The sequence below is a fragment of the Rhinatrema bivittatum genome, chromosome 8 (genome assembly GCF_901001135.1).
Source record: "Rhinatrema bivittatum chromosome 8, aRhiBiv1.1, whole genome shotgun sequence".
NCBI lineage: Eukaryota > Metazoa > Chordata > Amphibia > Gymnophiona > Rhinatrematidae > Rhinatrema > Rhinatrema bivittatum.
Window position 1 is genome coordinate 77452965 of NC_042622.1, and position 17496 is coordinate 77470460.

At 49.0% G+C, this 17496-nt stretch overlaps 1 protein-coding gene across 7 annotated transcripts in view; it reads right to left on the reverse strand.

Moving 5' to 3' along the window:
- TTC16 (tetratricopeptide repeat domain 16) overlaps window positions 1-17496 on the reverse strand; it is a 131220-nt gene that overhangs the window by 378 nt on the left and 113346 nt on the right. For 5 of the 7 annotated variants that reach the window (XM_029611039.1, XM_029611038.1, XM_029611040.1 and 2 more), the window contains 4 exons: window positions 1600-1741; window positions 1353-1518; window positions 958-1145; window positions 13-136 (listed from right to left, as the gene is read on the reverse strand). In XM_029611039.1, coding sequence (XP_029466899.1) covers window positions 37-136; window positions 958-1145; window positions 1353-1518; window positions 1600-1741 — 596 coding nt within the window. In that variant the 3' untranslated portion in view covers window positions 13-36. Of the gene's footprint in view, window positions 1-6; window positions 137-957; window positions 1146-1304; window positions 1519-1599; window positions 1742-17496 lie in introns of those variants that run through there. The other 2 variants (XM_029611041.1, XM_029611042.1) reach the window with 2 other exon arrangements.

A 17496-nucleotide genomic window follows, 5' to 3' on the forward strand; every position in this document is an offset into this window, starting at 1 on the left:
ACCCACATTTACGTTTTCTGACTGTGAAGTGTGCTCTCATAACTCGTCCTCCAACATAGAAGGCTTGAAGTGACAGAGGGAGTCTTGTGCTTCTCTAGTCTGAGCAGATGCCTCTTCTTGCTCTTGGGGGGTATTCCTAGGGAAGTAAATGGAAGCCATAGCACAAAGCATTAAGTAATAATCTCAAATCCTCAGCATAGGCTGTACACACACAGAAAGTCCTTCGTTAGCATGTTTTCCTGCTTTATGGTGGGGGAATACAGCTGCACATTCTTCAGCACTGCTTTAGCTTAAAGTACTGGGAGTGGAGAGTGGTAGAGAATCTCATAGCTCCTGAGTTCCAATAGGAGGAGCAGTGGGGAATGATGCAGGAGTGCTGGCTATGGTGGGAGCAAGCTGCTCCTGCAGTCCCACCAGGTGGAACCAAGGGAAACTGTGCAGGAGCACAGTACATTAGGAGCTTGCTGTTCTAGCAGTGGAAGCCTCTCCCAGCAGGGGTTGCTGGCTATGAGGGCAGCTTACAGCTCCTACAGTCATCGTTTCTCCCAGCAGAAAGTGTTTTAGGGAATGGTACCAGTATGCTAGAGGTGGAGGCACTCACAATTTCTATAGTCCCCCAGCTCTACCAGTAGGACATGTTGTAAGAAATGGTGCAGGAACACTAGCTGGAGGAGGTACAGCAGCTGCAGTCCATTTTTTTCCAGCAGGAGTACCATAGGGAATGGTGCAGGCATGCTCCCTGTGGGGGCAGCTCATTGCTTTTGTAGGCCCTATTTCTCCCAGTAGCAAGTGCTACTGGGAGAAATAGGGCAACAGCTACCAGCTCCTACAGTCCCAGCCTCTCCCTGATAAGAAGCTGAAGGGAATGGTGCAGGAGCACTGGTTGTGGGGGAGTTTCCAGCTCCTTTCCCTGCAGGAGGCATTTAAAAAAAAAAAACAGTTCAGTGCACAAATTACCGGTGTAGAAAACTGTGGAAAGATTGTATTTCATGTTCTTTCCATCCAACATCATATTGGCTAGAATCTGGAAGCAGGGTATTAGACAGAAGAGCTTGGTTCAAAATCATGCTGTCAACTTGAACCACTTCACCGCTGGTAAGCTCTGGTTTAGACTTCGCTGATAAGCCTGTCACAACAAGCATAGCCTACAAAGAGAACCAGAAGCAGGTCAAACTTTACACTTCAAGACTGTATTCTAAACTAATCAACCCAAATCTAGTGAAAACAGCATTAAGTGGCTGTGATACAGTCGTGCTGTTAGCTGCAAGAAGGTTCTATGACCTTCAGCCCATGAGTTGATTCACCTTATATTCCTTTTCTGCTTATACCTCAACTCCCCTCAGGATAGGCACCTGTTTAGTGTCAGATTCTAGCAGGTCAGCGATGGAAGTATCTTGCTGGGCACCCCTATAGTCCTGCAACCAGCGGCGCACCTTGGCCCGATTCCTGTAGTACTGTGGCAAATATGTCTGCTTCTCAATAGCCATGGAGAAGTGAGATTCTGCCTGTTGGTAGTTCCTGCAATCTCAACAATACACAGGCACTCATTAGTGACTTGGAGCGTTATGCCTTCCTATCTCCTCTCTAGCTTATGCTCACTTTTTCTGCTGCTCCTGCAGTCCCAACTCATTATACAGCATGCCAATTCTGGTCCACACACTCTGATCCTCTGGTTTCAGCTCCAGAGCTTGCTGAAAGTCGGCCAGAGCAAAGGTCATCTCTCCCAGCCGGAAGAAGCAGTCTATAAAAGAAAAGCAAAAGTAATTTTTATGAATTGCTACCACTTTTGGCTAAATAAGGAAAACTGGGGTTCTTACCTGCTAATTTCCCTGTACGTACCAGGATCAGTCCAGACAGTGGGTTATGTCCCCCGTCCAGCAGATGGAGTCAGACAAGACTTCAGAGGGTGCTGCCTTAAGTACTAGTGCACCCTCTACAGGAGTTCAGTATATCTCTGACTCCAGCAGATGAGAGTAGGGGAATCTGGAGTTTCCCCCTCCTTACAGGCTTTCTTGCTCTTTTTGGCTTTTTGTGTCTCTTGCTGGGCTGGATCAAGCTGCTTTCTAAAGTTTTATTTAAAAAAAAAAAAAAAAAAGTTTGATTGGTGAGAGGTCTGATCGAGGGCTTGCAGGCAGGGCTGCTTACACTCTCCGTCATTCTTCCTGCCTCTTTCCTTTCCTGTGCTTCATTTGTTGCCAGGGTAAGTTATCATTTTGTGGTTTTTCTCCCGTTTTTTGTACTTTGCAGGGAGTTTTGGATAGCACTGTGGGGAAAGCTGGTGGTGCCAGCCTCTTCCTCTCCATTCCCCAGGGCCGCTGCAGCAGGGAGGTTTTATTTCCCTGCTGCTTCCTTAGGACGCCGGAGCACAGCAGGGGTTTTCCCTGCACTTCGCGGTTTCTGCCTCTTTGCCCGTGCGACTCGCTCCGCCCCCCCCCCAGCTGCTCCATGCCGCGGCCGGCCCGCTGCTCTGCCTGTGGAGAGCCGGGGACTAGAATTTCTCGCGAGGGCATTTGTTCCAGGTGCCTCCCTGGTGGGGAGGGCACCCCTGGAACGCGGGACACCCTCATGGCTCGCGCCTCAGCGCGACCCGATTCTCGGGGGTCGGCCCCCCGCCGTTTTTGGCGGGAACAGCGGCCATTTTGAAAGCTACTGCACAGCCATTTCAGCAGACAGGGGAGGAATGAGAAGATTCGGATGGCGGGGAACCGCCGTTTCTGGCCCCGATTGGGCCTCTGGGGCTCAGAGCCCCCCGGTTGTGCCTCTCCCACCCCCCCCCCCCCCGGGGTCCCCCACAGTTTTCTCCAGAGTTTATTTTATTGATGCATAACACCTATCTTCAGCGCCTGGAGGTTCCGACGGGGCTCAGTCCGGATCCTCCTCCTGCCAAGGTGCCACGCTTGCCAGTGCTACCCCAGGGGACCCGGGATGCGGATGGGGTCCCTTCATGGTGCGTCTGGGACCCATCGTGCGCCGCTTCCCAGTGGGAGTATGGATCCCTACCCGGTCCCAGGGGGTGGTTCGCCTCCCTCTCCGGATGACCCAGCCCTGGAGGCGCAGCTTGAATGCGATGATCCGAGGGTCATGCGTATTTTTCGGAAGGAGGAATTGCAGGACCTCATTCCTATGATTCTCCAGGAGCTAGATCTCGACCCTCCACCTGAACCTCCAGCACCGCCTGTTCCAGTGGTCACCTTCTCGTCCAAGCAGGGAGACCCTCTTTTAGCCGGGCTGCGTCCTCTCACCAGAGCGTTTCCCACACATCTGACCTTTCTGCAGCTGGCCAGAGATGTCCCTCAAGGTCGGGCGAGCCATGGAAAAGTTATATCCTATCCCGGAGGATTTCCTGGAGTTGATCAAAGTCCCGAAGGTGGACTCAGCGGTGTCGGCAGTAACCAAAAGGACGACGATCCCGGTGACGGGGGGCACTGCCCTGCAGGATAGGAAACTGGAGGTCTACCTCAAGCGTGTTTTTGAGGTATCAGCCTTGGGGATTCGCGCCGCTGCCCGTTGTTCCTTGGCGCAGAGGGCAAGTCTGCGCTGGGTACAGCAGCTCCTCACATCTCAGGATTTGCCACCGGAGGAGGCTCAGCAGGCGGACCGTCTGGAATCCGCCATTGCATATGGAGCGGACGCTCTTTACGACTTGTTCCGCATCTTGGCCAGGACCATGGTCTCCGTGGTTTCTGCCAGGCGTCTTCTATGGCTACGCAACTGAGCGGCGGACACCTCCTCCAAGTCCAGCTTGGGCTCGCTACCCTTCAAGGGCAGGTATCTCTTCGGGGAGGACCTTGACCAGCTCATCAAGTCGCTGGGGGAGAACCCAGTGCACAGGTTACCAGAAGACCGGCAGCGGAGCTCCAGGTCCTTTACTGCCAGCAGGGCCCGTTACCGAGGCCAACAGCGTCGCTACCGCGGGTACAGACAGCAGGGACAAGGACCCAGGTACCCGACCTCCAGGTCTCAGTCCTGGCAGCGTTCCTTTCGTGGCCGCAGGCCCGCGAGGGACGGTTCGGGCCAGGGGGGCTCGTCTAAGTCTACCCAATGATGCTGAAGCTGCCCACTCCTCAACCCCACGGATCGGGGGACGGATCTCTCGCTTCTATGAGGAGTGGGTGCGCATCACCTCCGACCAGTGGGTCCTCGACATACTAAGGAACGGCTACGCTTTGGAGTTTGCCCGACGTCCACGGGACAGATTTCTCTTCTCTCCTTGCGGCTCCGCGCTCAAGAGGTTGGCAGTGCAACACACCTTGGACTCTTGAGCCGTGGGCTCGGGTCACTATTCTATTTACTTCATCGTGCCCAAAAAGGACGGCTCCTTCCGTCCAATCCTGGACCTCAAGGAGATCAACAAGTCCCTACGGGTCCCCCGCTTTCGCATGGAAACTCTGCGGTCAGTGATTGCGGCAGTACACCAAGGGGAGTTCTTAGCCTCCCTCGATCTGACAGAGGCTTATCTCCACGTCCCTATCCTCAAGGCACACCGAAGGTTCCTTCGCTTCAAAGTCCTTGATCGCCATTTCCAATTCCAAGCCCTCCCCTTCGGGCTGGCGACAGCTCCGCGGACCTTTACAAAGATCATGGTGGTGGTCGCGGCTGCTCTGAGACGGGAGGGAATCCTGGTCCATCCATACCTGGACGATTGGCTCATCAGAGCGAAGTCCTTCTCCCAGGGGTTGATGGCGGTTTCCAGGGTTGTGCATTTCCTCCAGTCCTTGGGCTGGGTAGTGAATTTTGCCAAGAGCTCCCTCACGCCTTAGCAGCAGTTGGACTTCCTGGGAGCACACTTCGATACACTTCAGGGCAAGGTCTTCTTGCGTCAGGACAGGGCCCACTCCCTCCGAGAGCAGGTCCAGCGCTTCTCTGGGTTACCACAACCCACATCTTGGGACTACCTGCAGCTCCTGGGGACCATGGCCTCCACGATCGACCTTGTCCCCTGGGCTTTTGCACATCTTCGCCCGTTGCAAGCTGCTCTTCTGTCTCGCTGGAAGCCGGTCTCCCGGGACTACGACATGGTACTGCCCCTCCCTCAGGCAGCCAGGGACAGTCTGACCTGGTGGCTGGATCCGTGTCACCTAGCCCAGGGTACCTCGCTGGAAACACCGCATTGGGTGGTGGTCACCACCGATGCCAGTCTATCCGGATGGGGGGCGGTTTGCCAACTGCAATCAGCGCAGGGTCGGTGGACGACGGAACAGGCATCCTGGCCGATAAATCGCCTGGAAACAAGGACGGTGCGCCTGGCGCTCATTCACTTTTTGCCACTGGTTCGGAATCGAGCAGTAAGGATCCTGTTGGACAATGCGACGGCAGTAGCATACATCAATCGCCAGGGGGGCACAAGAAGCCGGCACGTGTCCATCGAAGCATGCCGCCTCATGGCGTGGGCGGAAAAGCATCTAGTGTGTCTAGCAGCGTCCCACATCGCAGGCGTAGACAACATTCAAGCCGACTATCTGAGTCGTCAGCATCTGGATCCAGGGGAGTGGTCCCTCTCCGACGCCATGCACCTCCTTCGGATCCGCTGGGGGGCTCCACGGATGGATCTCATGGCCACGGCTCTCAATGCCAAAGCTCCCCGGTTCTTCAGCCGTTGGCGGGAGCGAGGGGCGGAAGGAGTGGACACCTTAGTGCTCCCTTGGCTGGAACACATTCTTCTGTACGCCTTTCCCACTTGGCCCCTAGTGGGCAAGGTCCTTCGGAGAATAGAGCGTCATCGGGGGCCCGTCATTCTGGTGGCTCCCGAGTGGCCACGGTGTCCTTGGTTCGCAGATCTGCTCCACCTGGCAGTGGAAGGCCCGATTCGTCTGAGTCATCTCCCTCGATTGCTTCATCAAGGTCCAGTATTTTTCGACCAGGCAGAACGCTTTTGTCTTGCGGCCTGGCTTTTGAACGGCGTCGCCTCCGGCGAAAAGGATACCCGGATGCCATAGTGTCTACTCTTCTGAAGGCCAGAAAGACCTCGATGTCTGCAACCTACGTGCGGGTCTGGAAGGTTTTTGAGGCCTGGTGCACCAAGCGTGATATTCATACTTCCGGGGCCTCCATCACTCAGATTCTGTCTCTCCTAGGACAACCAGATGTCGCCCGTTTTCTCAAGGGGGTTAAGCATGTGCGGCCCCCGCTCAGGGACCCCTTCCCTTCTTGGAGTCTCAATCTGGTACTTCGCGCCCTTGCGGGTCCTCCTTTCGAGCCTCTCGCCAGTGCAGCCATTAAAGACATCACCCTCAAGACTGTTTTTCTTGTAGCCATTACTTCGGCACGCCGCATCTTGGAGCTACAGGCACTCTCCTGCAGGGAACCTTATCTCAGGTTCTAGGACTCTGGGGTCTCGCTACGCAAGGTGCCCTCTTTCCTGCCCAAAGTCGTGTCATCGTTCCACTTGAATCAGGTGGTGGAGCTTCCGTCTTTCCCAGTGGGAGAATCTGGTCAGCTTCGTGCTCTGGATGTCAAGTGGACTATCATTCGATACCTGGAGGTCACGAACGAATTTCGGATTTCTGATCACTTATTTGTCTTGTGGTCAGGCCCGAGGAAAGGTTCCTCGGCTTCTAAAACGACGATCGCCCGATGGTTAAGGAAGCCATCGTTTCAGCGTACATAGGGTCGGGTCGCGACCCGCCATGGGGAATCAAGGCACATTTGCTCCGTGCGCAAGCTGCTTCCTGGGCAGAGCTACAGTCTGTTTCCTCGCAGGAGATCTGTCGGGCAGCGACGTGGAAGTCACTGCATACCTTCGCACGTCATTACAGACTACATCTCCCGCCTTCGTCTGACAGATATTTTGGGGACAGGGTGATTCGAGCAGGGCTTACTAGGCCCCACCCACTGTAGGGAAGCTTTGGGACATCCCACTGTCTGGACTGATCCTGGTACGTACAGGGAAAAGAAAATTACTACTTACCCGATAATTTTCGTTCCTGTAGTCCCAAGGATCAGTCCAGACACCCGCCGCTGGTTCTTTGCTCGATATTGCTATCATTCTGAGTGTATGTGCGAATCTTCTTCTTCTTTGTTGTTGCTCACTCGAGACCCTACAGTCTGTTCGATTTCGGGGTCTGTGGGCTAGTTCGATCTGCAAGTTCGGTTCTGGCTAGTTGCCTTGTTTACGTACATTGTTGTATAGTTGCTACACTTCATCCAGCATCATTCTGTTCTGGCTTTGATATTCTCTATACTGAACTCCTGTAGAGGGTGCACTAGTACTTAAGGCAGCACCCTCCAAAGCCTTGTCTGACTCTATCTGCTGGACGGGGGACATAACCAACTGTCTGGACTGATCCTTGGTACTACAGGAACGAAAATTATCGGGTAAGTAGTAATTTTCTTTTTCTTTCCTTGAAGCCTACCAGACCAGATCAGTAGGATTTGCTCCCCTAGGTAAAAAGACACTGTTTTGATGTTATCATTTCTTACAGGGTAAGTGCCATCTGCAGCTCCTTAGTATTTCTATATCAAACCACACCAACACTCTATCCAAATTATGAACTTTCCCCTATTGAGCAGGCAGGTCAACACAAACTGGTACCCAAATGAGCCCAGGTATTCAACTTTGTGAAACAAACCATAGAAGAAGCAAATAACTCACCTATCTACAACTGTTATGTAAGAGAGCAAGGCAAACACCTTCTGAAAAGCAGAATAAGGCTACAGACAATCAGGTGGGATCCTAGTAGGACTCAAGGAAAGAAAATTAGCAAGTAAGAACCACATTTTTCCTTACTTTATTGTCCAACCAGATCATTGGGGTAGCAGAGTTGCTTACTTGTAAGAGATGTTCTCCAAGGACAGCAGGATGTTAGTCTTTACACATGGGTGACATTATCAAATGGAAAACGTTTGTCAAAGTTTTTAGATACTTTGACAGACACACTGAGCATATTCAGCATGCTATTAAACAAACGCCCACACGGGGACCCTCTTCAGTCTTATAACATAGAGTTCATGAAAAATAAAATAACCGAAAGAAATCCGACTCCGTGGGGTGGTGGGTGGGTTTCATGAGGACTAACATCCTGCTGTCCTTGGAGAACACCTGTTACAGGTAAGCAACTTGGATTTCTTCAAGGATAAGCAGGATGGGTGATTATGTAGCTACAGGCTGCTCCCAACATAGGCAGCATAGAACAGGTGCCAACGTGCACAACAACTAGAGCTGCTAGAACCGAGGGAGCAAGTCTGCACCCAATGAAAGGGCCCAAGGCAGGAAGAGTTGGATTTTCATGTTGAAAAAGATTAGAGAGGACCGACTGACCAAAAAGACTGTCACGTCGTCCATCCTTGTCCAGACAATAATGAGACACGAATGTGTGGAGGGAACTCCGGGTTGCCGCCCTGCATATCTCGTGAATGGGGAATGCACGCAAATGAGCCACCGAAACCGACATGGCCCGAATGGAATGAGCCTTGATGTGACCTTCAAGCTGCAGGCCCGCTTGAGTGTAGCAAAAGGAAATACAGTTCGCTAGCCAATAGGATAAGGTCTGCTTAGACACTGCGACTCCCAATCTGTTTTTGTCGAAGGAGACAAAAAGCAGAGTGGACCGGCGTTGAGGTGCCGTCCGTTCCAGGTAAAAAGCCAGGGCCCTTTTACAATCCAGAGTATGCAGTGCATGTTCATCCTGGTGAGCGTGCGGCCTTGGAAAAAAGGAAGGCAACACAATGGACTGATAGAGATGGAATTCCGTGACCACCTTCGGATGCGTATGCAAGCCCACCTTATGATAAAATTTGTATAAGGCGGGTTCGACACCAGAGCCTGCAGCTCACTGACCCTGTGTGCTGAAGTAACCACCACTAAGAAGATGACATTCCAGGATAGGTACTTCAAATTGTAAGACTGCAGGGGCTCAAATGGGGCCTTCATGATCTGGGACAAGACTACATCGAGATCCCAGGAGACTGCTGGGGGCCGAGTAGGATGCTTATATTGCAACAAGCCTTGCATGAGCAGATGGGTGGGAATGGAAGCACCATCCCTCCCCTGATGGTATGTTCTGATAACACTAAGGTGAACTCTCACTGAAGTTGTTTGCAAGCCAGACTCAGAGATGTGCAACAGGTAGTCCAAAAGCTTTGGTGAGGAACAAGAGACGGGAGCTAGACCATGCCCAACACATCAAGCCGAAAACCTCTTCCACTTGAGACTGTAAGATCTTCTCATGGAAGGTTTCTTGGACGCCAAGAGGACTGGAGACACGCCTTCCGAAAGGCCCAGTGCTTGTATGGTCACCCTGTCAACATCCAAGCCGTGAGAGATGAGGTTCGGAGGTTGGGATGGTAAAGCTTGCCCTGGTCCTGAGAGATCAGGTCCAGGGCAAGCTTTACCTGAGAGATCAGGTCCAGGGCAAGCTTTACCTGAGAGATCAGGTCCCCAGCTGGATCAGAGGGCACGAGGCCAGCTCCTGTAGAAAAGGGAACCATACCTGGAGAGGCCAGAATTTTGCAACCAGAATCATCGGGCCTTGGTTGGAGCTTTTGGAGTGTTTTCGAGATCAGCGGAAGGGGAGGATAAGCGTACAGGAGACCGGTGCCCCAGTGATATAAAAAGACATCAGACACCAATCCACTGCCCATCAGTCCCAGTGAACAGAATCAATCCACCTTCTTGTTCTCTGGGGAAGAAAAATCTATGTCCAGAGTTCCCCCATAGGCGAAAGATGCGGTTCGCTATCTCTTGATTCAGGGACCACTCGTGGGGTCGGAAGGCCCAACTCAAAGAGTCCACCAAGACTTTGTCTGTTCCAGGGAGATGCCGTTCTCGAAGACCCATGATCAGATCTGGACTGCCTCTTGGCAGAGGAGGTACAACCCTGTCCCTCCCTGCTTGTTCAGATACCACATTGCCACCTAATTGTTGGTCTGAACCAGGACCACTTTGTTGTGTAGGTGCTCTCTGAATGCCCTCAGGGTGTAACGGATTGCCTGTAACTCTAGGAAATTTATCTGGGAATACCTTTGTTGCAGGGACCAAAGACCCTGAGCGTGGAGATCTGCCACATGGGCTCCCCAACCCATGTGATATGTGTCTGTGGTGTGGACGATCTGTGGGGCTGGGGGCCCCAGAAGGGCATCCCTTGCTCCATATTGGACAGGGTTTTCCACCACACAAGGGATTGCCTGAGGAGAGTGGTGATCAGGACACGAGTCTGAAGATCCTGGGTGGCTTGGCACCAATGGGAATGTAATGCCCACTGTGCTCTGTGCATGTGAAACCAAGTGGAGTGACATGCACTGTCACCACCAAATGTCCCAGACGCTGCAGCAACTGGTGTGCAGAGACATGGGCGCAACAGGAAACTACTTGAGCTAGGGCAGCAAGGATCTCTGCCCTGCCTCAAGGCAGAAAGGCCTTCTTCTGGACAGTGTCCAGCCTGGCCCCGATGAAGTCCAGTTGCAGTGATGACTGGAGAAGGGATTTTGGATGTTGATCAGAAATCCCAGATCTTCCAAGGCGTGTGTGATGGACTGTAGGGAACGCAGCGCCCCCTGCCTGGAATCGCTCTTGATAAGCCAATCATCGAGGTAAGGGAAGACATGTACCCCGTGACTCCACAGATAGGTTCCCACTATCTCCAAGCATTTGGTGAAGATGTAGGGCGCCGATGCTAGGCCAAAGGGCAGCACGTGATACTGATAGTGCTTTTCCTCTACCAGGAACCACAGATACCTTCGACCCATTGGAGAAATGGGCATATGCGTCTTTGAGATTGAGGGAGCAGAGCCAGTCCCCAGTTTTGAGGAGGGGGATCATAGTACCCAACGAGACCATCTTGAACTTTTCCCTGACAAGAAAACTGTTTAATGCCCTCAAATCCAGAATGGGGCAAAGGCCACCAGTTTTCTTTGAAATTAGGAAATACCTGGAGTAGAACTCATCCCCTCGTTGGCCTGACGGGACTGGTTTGACCGCTTGAGCCATTAAGAGGGCAGAGAGCTCTACTCGGAGTACCTGCTGGTTCTCTATGCTTCTCCACCGGGGACATGGAGAAGAATGGGAAGGAGTTAGTTGAAAATAGTTTGTACCCCTGCCTCGCGATGGACTGGACCCAGAGGTCCAAGGTAACTCCATCTTTCTGCAAATAGCAGCAGGCAGCCCCCTACCGACAGGGTTTTGTGGTGGGCAGGAGTCAGATGGCGCATGCGAGGTTGCCATGCCCTCTGTCTTGCCGGTGCCCTCTGAGGTCTCGATCTAGAGGCCGGCAGCTAGTATTTGCATGGCTGGTAAAAGGGCCATCTTGGAAATTGCCTGAGAAGCTTTTTGCTGGAAGGCTGGGTATCCGAAGTGCTGGCTGACAACTGTTTAAGGTTTCATGATTATCCTTCAATTGGGCCACCGCCTCTTTAATCTTGTCCCCGAAAATGTTCTTCCCTGTACAGGTAGATCTGCCAGATGGTCCTGTGTGGGGAATTATGAGCTTGCCAGCAGGCCATGTCAGGGGTTAATACTAACTCTGACCTTTGCACTGAATACAGCAACACTAGGGCATCTAAATCTCTAGCTTATAATTAAACCTCTCTGCCTAAGGAGAGGATACCTGGCTGTCACGTATTTCTCTAGCTTATAATTAACCCTGACTGCCTGAAAGGATAGCTAGTTGTCACGTAGTCAGATGCAAGAAAAGGACAGACACATATATGGTATAGGATTCAGCAGCCAATGAAATGATCTGTACACACCCCCTGAGCCAATGGTCTAATGACACGTCTGTATGCTATGGCTAGGAGAGCCAATGATATAATGACACGTCTGTATGCTATGGAGAGGAGAGCCAATGATGTGATGGCACATTGTATGCTATGGATGCATGTACAATAAAAAGGGACCCACGGGAGTGGTCAGCCCTTCTCTTTTCCTTCTTGCCATGAATCCTGCCTGATGTGTCTTCATTGCCTCTATATCTGGTGACCCCGACGTGATAGCCCCTGCTCACTCGGCTGGAACAGCCTAGGTGGCCACCGCAACAGCAGACTTGCTCCCATAATCGTAAGTAATTTTTCAGCAAGTCTGCTCCCAACAAGCGTGAATATGGGGGGGAAACTGTCAGCTAAGCAGACGTGTCATGCAAGAAAGCTGCAGAAAATAATAAAGAATCATTATTTCGTCACCAGGGGAGAAATAGCACAAGTCAGACTAGGGGACTTAGAAAAATTGATAGGTGAGATAGCTTGCCGTTGCCCATTTTATCCAGAGGCTGGGACTCTGGATGTCCAAGATTGGATTAAGATAGGCAACAGTCTCCATGCGCCTCTGCGTGCTCCCATACGGCAATTGTTACTCTGGCAAAAATGCACAGAAGCGATAGAATATCTGGGACATCACCGTCCCCTACCATGGCTCCTGTGGCTTCCTCTGCATCCACCTCAAAGAAAAAACCCCAGGAAACTAAAGACACTGAAATCAGAGAAGCTAGCCTCCCTCCACCTTACCCGCAAGCCCTTCCCCCACCAACCACTAACTCCCTGTACCCCCAGTTGCCATTGCCTGAGACAGTCATTGATTCTGCATCACCGATTTGTCCAGGTAAATTACCATCTCAAACCGCTGCTCCCGGAAACGATTTATGTGCTGCGGTCAGCATGAGGTTTCACCTAGAACAAGTGAATGGAAATCTCACAAGGGAGGAATTATTGGAAGGGATTCAAGCCTCTCCCATTACAGAAAGGACCAAAGAACTAGGTGAGACAGAATATAGTTGGTCCACCCTTCCCTATAGTGTTCTTAGAGAACTCTGCACAAGTATCAATGAGGCAGGGTTTCACTCCTCTTACACCTGAGGGTTGCTAGAAAGATCCCTGACAGCAATAAAATTGAATACCGCCCGGAGTGCCATAAGCAGTAACTATGCCCCCAGGTCTTCAAAGAAATTAGCATATAAGACCTTGGGCCAGGCAGCGACATTCCTGAAATCACAGTGGAGTTACAAACAAAAACAGTATCAACATGAAAGAAATGATCTAATAAGACAGTACAATGACCTATTGCAAACCAGATTAAACCGAGTAATTGAGCAAACAAAGCAAACCTGGAAGGAATGTTTATCTTGGTCTTTGATATTCAGTTACAGAAAGTCTGCATACTTAGAGAGCATTTCCCCACAGAAAGCGTATGCAGAGCCTTATGTTATAACTGTACTGAAACTTGAACAGTATACTGTGTAAATTTCATGTGAAATGTTCCCCTTTTGCAAAGTTAAATTGTCTCACATTTAAAATGACTCCATTTCTCTGAGATTTAAGTTTATAGCAATTGCTTGCATTGCCAGTGCACAGAACTTGTATTTTTACTGTAATTTTCCCTTTAGGACAAAGTAAGTTAAGATAGAATCTGTTTACAAGAGATCAGCAAATCCTTGCCAGTCATTGTCTCTGGTTGATGTTATCTAGTTATGTTATCACTTGCTGGTACTCTTCTTGCATACGGATTATAGTTTAAGTTAATGTTATACAGTGCTGCCTTTCAGTTCCTATAGACTGAAGGATTAATTCATTGAATGAAGTTCTCTCCTCTGTTTATTTTCTTTTGAGAAACACTGTTCCTCCCCCTCTCACTCTGTCTTTCTGTTATTAACTCTTGGTTGCCACTCATGGGGGGAGGGAGAACTTTTGAAAAGAAAAAACTGGACTTAGTACTGCAGTTTCTCTCCCTAATTTCTATATTTGTTATAACTCTGATACATTTCATTAACTGTGCGCTACAGCTTTCAAAGGGGGGCACAGATCAGATCTCCTGCTGATCCAAACCACCTTCTCCCTTTACCTTCAATGCTGAACCTTTATTACATTAATACTTTCAAACTTCTTTAATACTGAACTGAGGTTACTGACAAGGACATCTAATAGTAGTAACAGTTGCTTTAGCGTGCAGCAGACAGAACTGAGCGAACAGCGTGTTTAATTTCCTATTCTAATAATTAAATGAAGATATTGTATTCTAATATTCCACATTGAAATTAAGCTCAGAGTATTATTGATTGAATTTATTGTTCCAGGTTGCAATCTATAAAGTAATGATGGTGCCTCCACTAGGAGGCGCTATGCTATTCTACCAGTTATATTATATTATTATTTTAATAATTCTGTTGTATACTAATTTTTATTTTTCAGGTCTACAGTCCTCCTGTCTTAAGGAAACTTCAGTTTTATTTTCTTTTTCTAAATTTTATACAGAATTCTGAACCTTAAAATTTTTACTGACAGAGGTTGCTACATCTAAAGCAATCCCTCCCAAGCCTTTTCTTGCAAATCCAAATTGATTTTATTAAATTGAATAATAGAATTGATTCTCCAAGGTTAAAAAAGTAAAAATTTCACTTTAATCATTACCTTAATAAATTTTTGCTGTGTGCCAGATTTTAATATTTTCCAGATTGACAGCCTTCCTGCCATGAGAGATGTGAAGATGAACACTTTGCAGCTTATTTTAACATTTTTCAAACATTTTTCTGACACCTTTTGATTTTTGATCTAATTTTGTTTTTGATACCTTTTTGATACGAATTTTGAACTCAAATTATGTGTTATCTGTTGTCTGTCTTGATGTCAAGAAGACTATGAATGAATATTTGCAGGATGAATGAATGTGTCAGTCTTGTGTAACATATGTTTAATGTAATGTCTGAAATACTTGTTGTTTGTGGTTCAGCCTACTGCAAATGACTTTTCCTTTAAATGATTAGTTTTCATTCGGTAAAATTGCATAAATGCAGCCACGAAACAGGCAGTGCTTACTATCACTCCCTGGAATAGTCATTCCATGTTTCATCAGAATGCTAAGTCTATTGTTAAAACATTAAACACGTATTTGGCATTCCCTACAACTCCACAGGTCAAACCCTTGTGGAGCGAGCCAACCACACCCTAAAGAATGCCCTTGACAAACACAAATAAAAAGCAGGGATTGCCCCTGGACTTCCCCCTAAGCAGGACTGGCTGAACAAAGTATTGTTCACATTAAATCATCTAAACATATCAAATTCAAATAAGACCACAGCCATGGGCAATCATTATGGCACTAGGGTTAGTCACCCACAGCCGTCAGTCTTGTATAGAATGTTACCTAACCCTGTCTGGCATGGAAGCTGCTGTGCTTGCTCCCACAGGTCCACTTTGGGTTCCAAGCCGTTATATCAAGCCGTGGAAAGATGGAAAGGCGTCCGGATCTACAGAACCCGATCCCCAACTTCTCCCTGAGCCTCCACAGCCCTCAGAAGGACAGAGACCGGACTCCCCGCAAAAAGCAGCACCAAATGACCTGGGGACAGATCAAAGCCCTATCCAACCAATCTGCACAACTCTTGGAACAACTAGGCCTTGAGAAAACTCCAGAGAACTTCTTATTAGCCGCCTTTTCTTGCCTGAATGCCAACTCATTAACAATTGTGTTCTGCACCCTCCTCCTTTGCCTTATTTCTCCAGCTATGGCGATTTCCGAACAAGGACTCTGGCAGGACAACATGTACATCCTCGATGCACAGAACTTTTCACACCTGTTGAATCGAACAAACTGTTGGATCTGCACACACATGCCAACCCATACCCGTGGAGGACTAATGATGCATGCTGTGCCATTTAATCTTACAGGATGGATGAGTTTCCCGTGGCCAGGAGGTTATCCCCTTAATTCTCCAGTTGGTAATACCATAATACCCATCGGCAGCCGTATTCAAGAGACTGCCGCTCTTTGTTGGGACTATGATCCAGGGGATGGGAAGGGGCTTCAGGTGGGAAAATATCCGTATTGTAGCCGAACCATTGTATTAGAAGAAGTCATGATCAGATCGTACTCTAATGTAACAGCATACCCTGAATTCCCACAAAATATCACAGAATACTTGCATAGCTTTACCCACTATATGTGCAATTGCCTGATCTCAGGATGTTCAGTGAGGGAAACAAAAAGGTGTGAAAGAGGAGAAAAATTCTCAGACGGGCAATTTAGCTTGTGTGAATATGTATCTGCAATGGTACAACAAGTCAAACAGCCCCGTAACTGGTACACTAACCAGATAGGGAACATTTGGATGTTATGTGGGCGTAGAGCATATATGCACATTCCCCCCAGATGGAGAGGCAGATGCACTCTAGGCTACATCCTCCCCTCATACTATGCAGTCAACAATTTACCCAAAGCAAGACTCCGTAACAAAAGGGAGGCGATCAAGAGTCCCATAGATAAGTATACAGAAACCCAGGTAGCTAGAAGCCTGTTTCCTCCAATGGGAACAGCTATGAATTACAGGGACTTACACATCCTAGCTAACTGGACGACTGCCCTATTCAATCAGACAGTCCATGCATTAAAACTACTCACAACAGAAGTTTCTCAGATTAGAGAGGTAGCATTACAGAACCGCTATGCCTTAGACACCATTTTAGCTTCAAAGGGTGGTGTTTGTGCATTAATTGGATCTCATTGCTGTGTGTACATATCAGATTATAAAGCAAACCTCACACATACCATAGAGCAGATAGAAACCATGGTTGCTGATGCACCACTTTCTGACAGAATACCAACTTCTCCATGGGACTGGCTATGGTCCTGGCTCCCTGATATTTCTGGTCTCAAAAGGGTGATTTCTATTATAATGACTGTAATTGTCTTAATTATTTGCCTGTGCTGCTGTATTCAGTGCATACCCAACCTCATAGCCATACTAAAACCTTGCTTTCAGCCTGGATACAAAGATGTCTTGTATGCTGCTTAATAGGGAACCCTGAGCCCTGCAGCAGTTGGCACACCACGCTGCACCAGCTCTGGGTGATGTGGAGATTCAGGAGCTCTGTGGCAGCTGGCACACCACGCCGACTCAGCTTTTCTCTCCATATCCCCCTTCCCCTATCTCCAGCCCATACCAAGACATAACAGATTTCAGTAGGGGTCTAAAGCATGGATTCAGAGATATTCTTATGCTGCTTAAATAAAAACAGAAAAGGTGAGATGTGGGGAATTATGAGCTTGCCAGCAGGCCATGTCAGGGGTTAATACTAACTGACCTTTGCACTGAATACAGCAACACTAGTGCATCTAAATCTCTAGCTTATAATTAAACCTCTCTGCCTAAGGAGAGGATACCTGGCTGTCACGTATTTCTCTAGCTTATAATTAACCCTGACTGTCTGAAAGGATAGCTAGTTGTCACGTAGTCAGATGCAAGAAAAGGACAGACACATATATGGTATAGGATTCAGCAGCCAATGAAATGATCTGTACACACCCCCTGAGCCAATGGTCTAATGACACGTCTGTATGCTATGGCTAGGAGAGCCAATGATATAATGACACGTCTGTATGCTATGGAGAGGAGAGCCAATGATGTGATGGCACATTGTATGCTATGGATGCATGTACAATAAAAAGGGACCCACGGGAGTGGTCAGCCCTTCTCTTTTCCTTCTTGCCATGAATCCTGCCTGATGTGTCTTCATTGCCTCTATAGTCCTGCACCTCAGAATGCAAGTCTGAGGCACACAGCCAAGCCATGCGATGAGCCC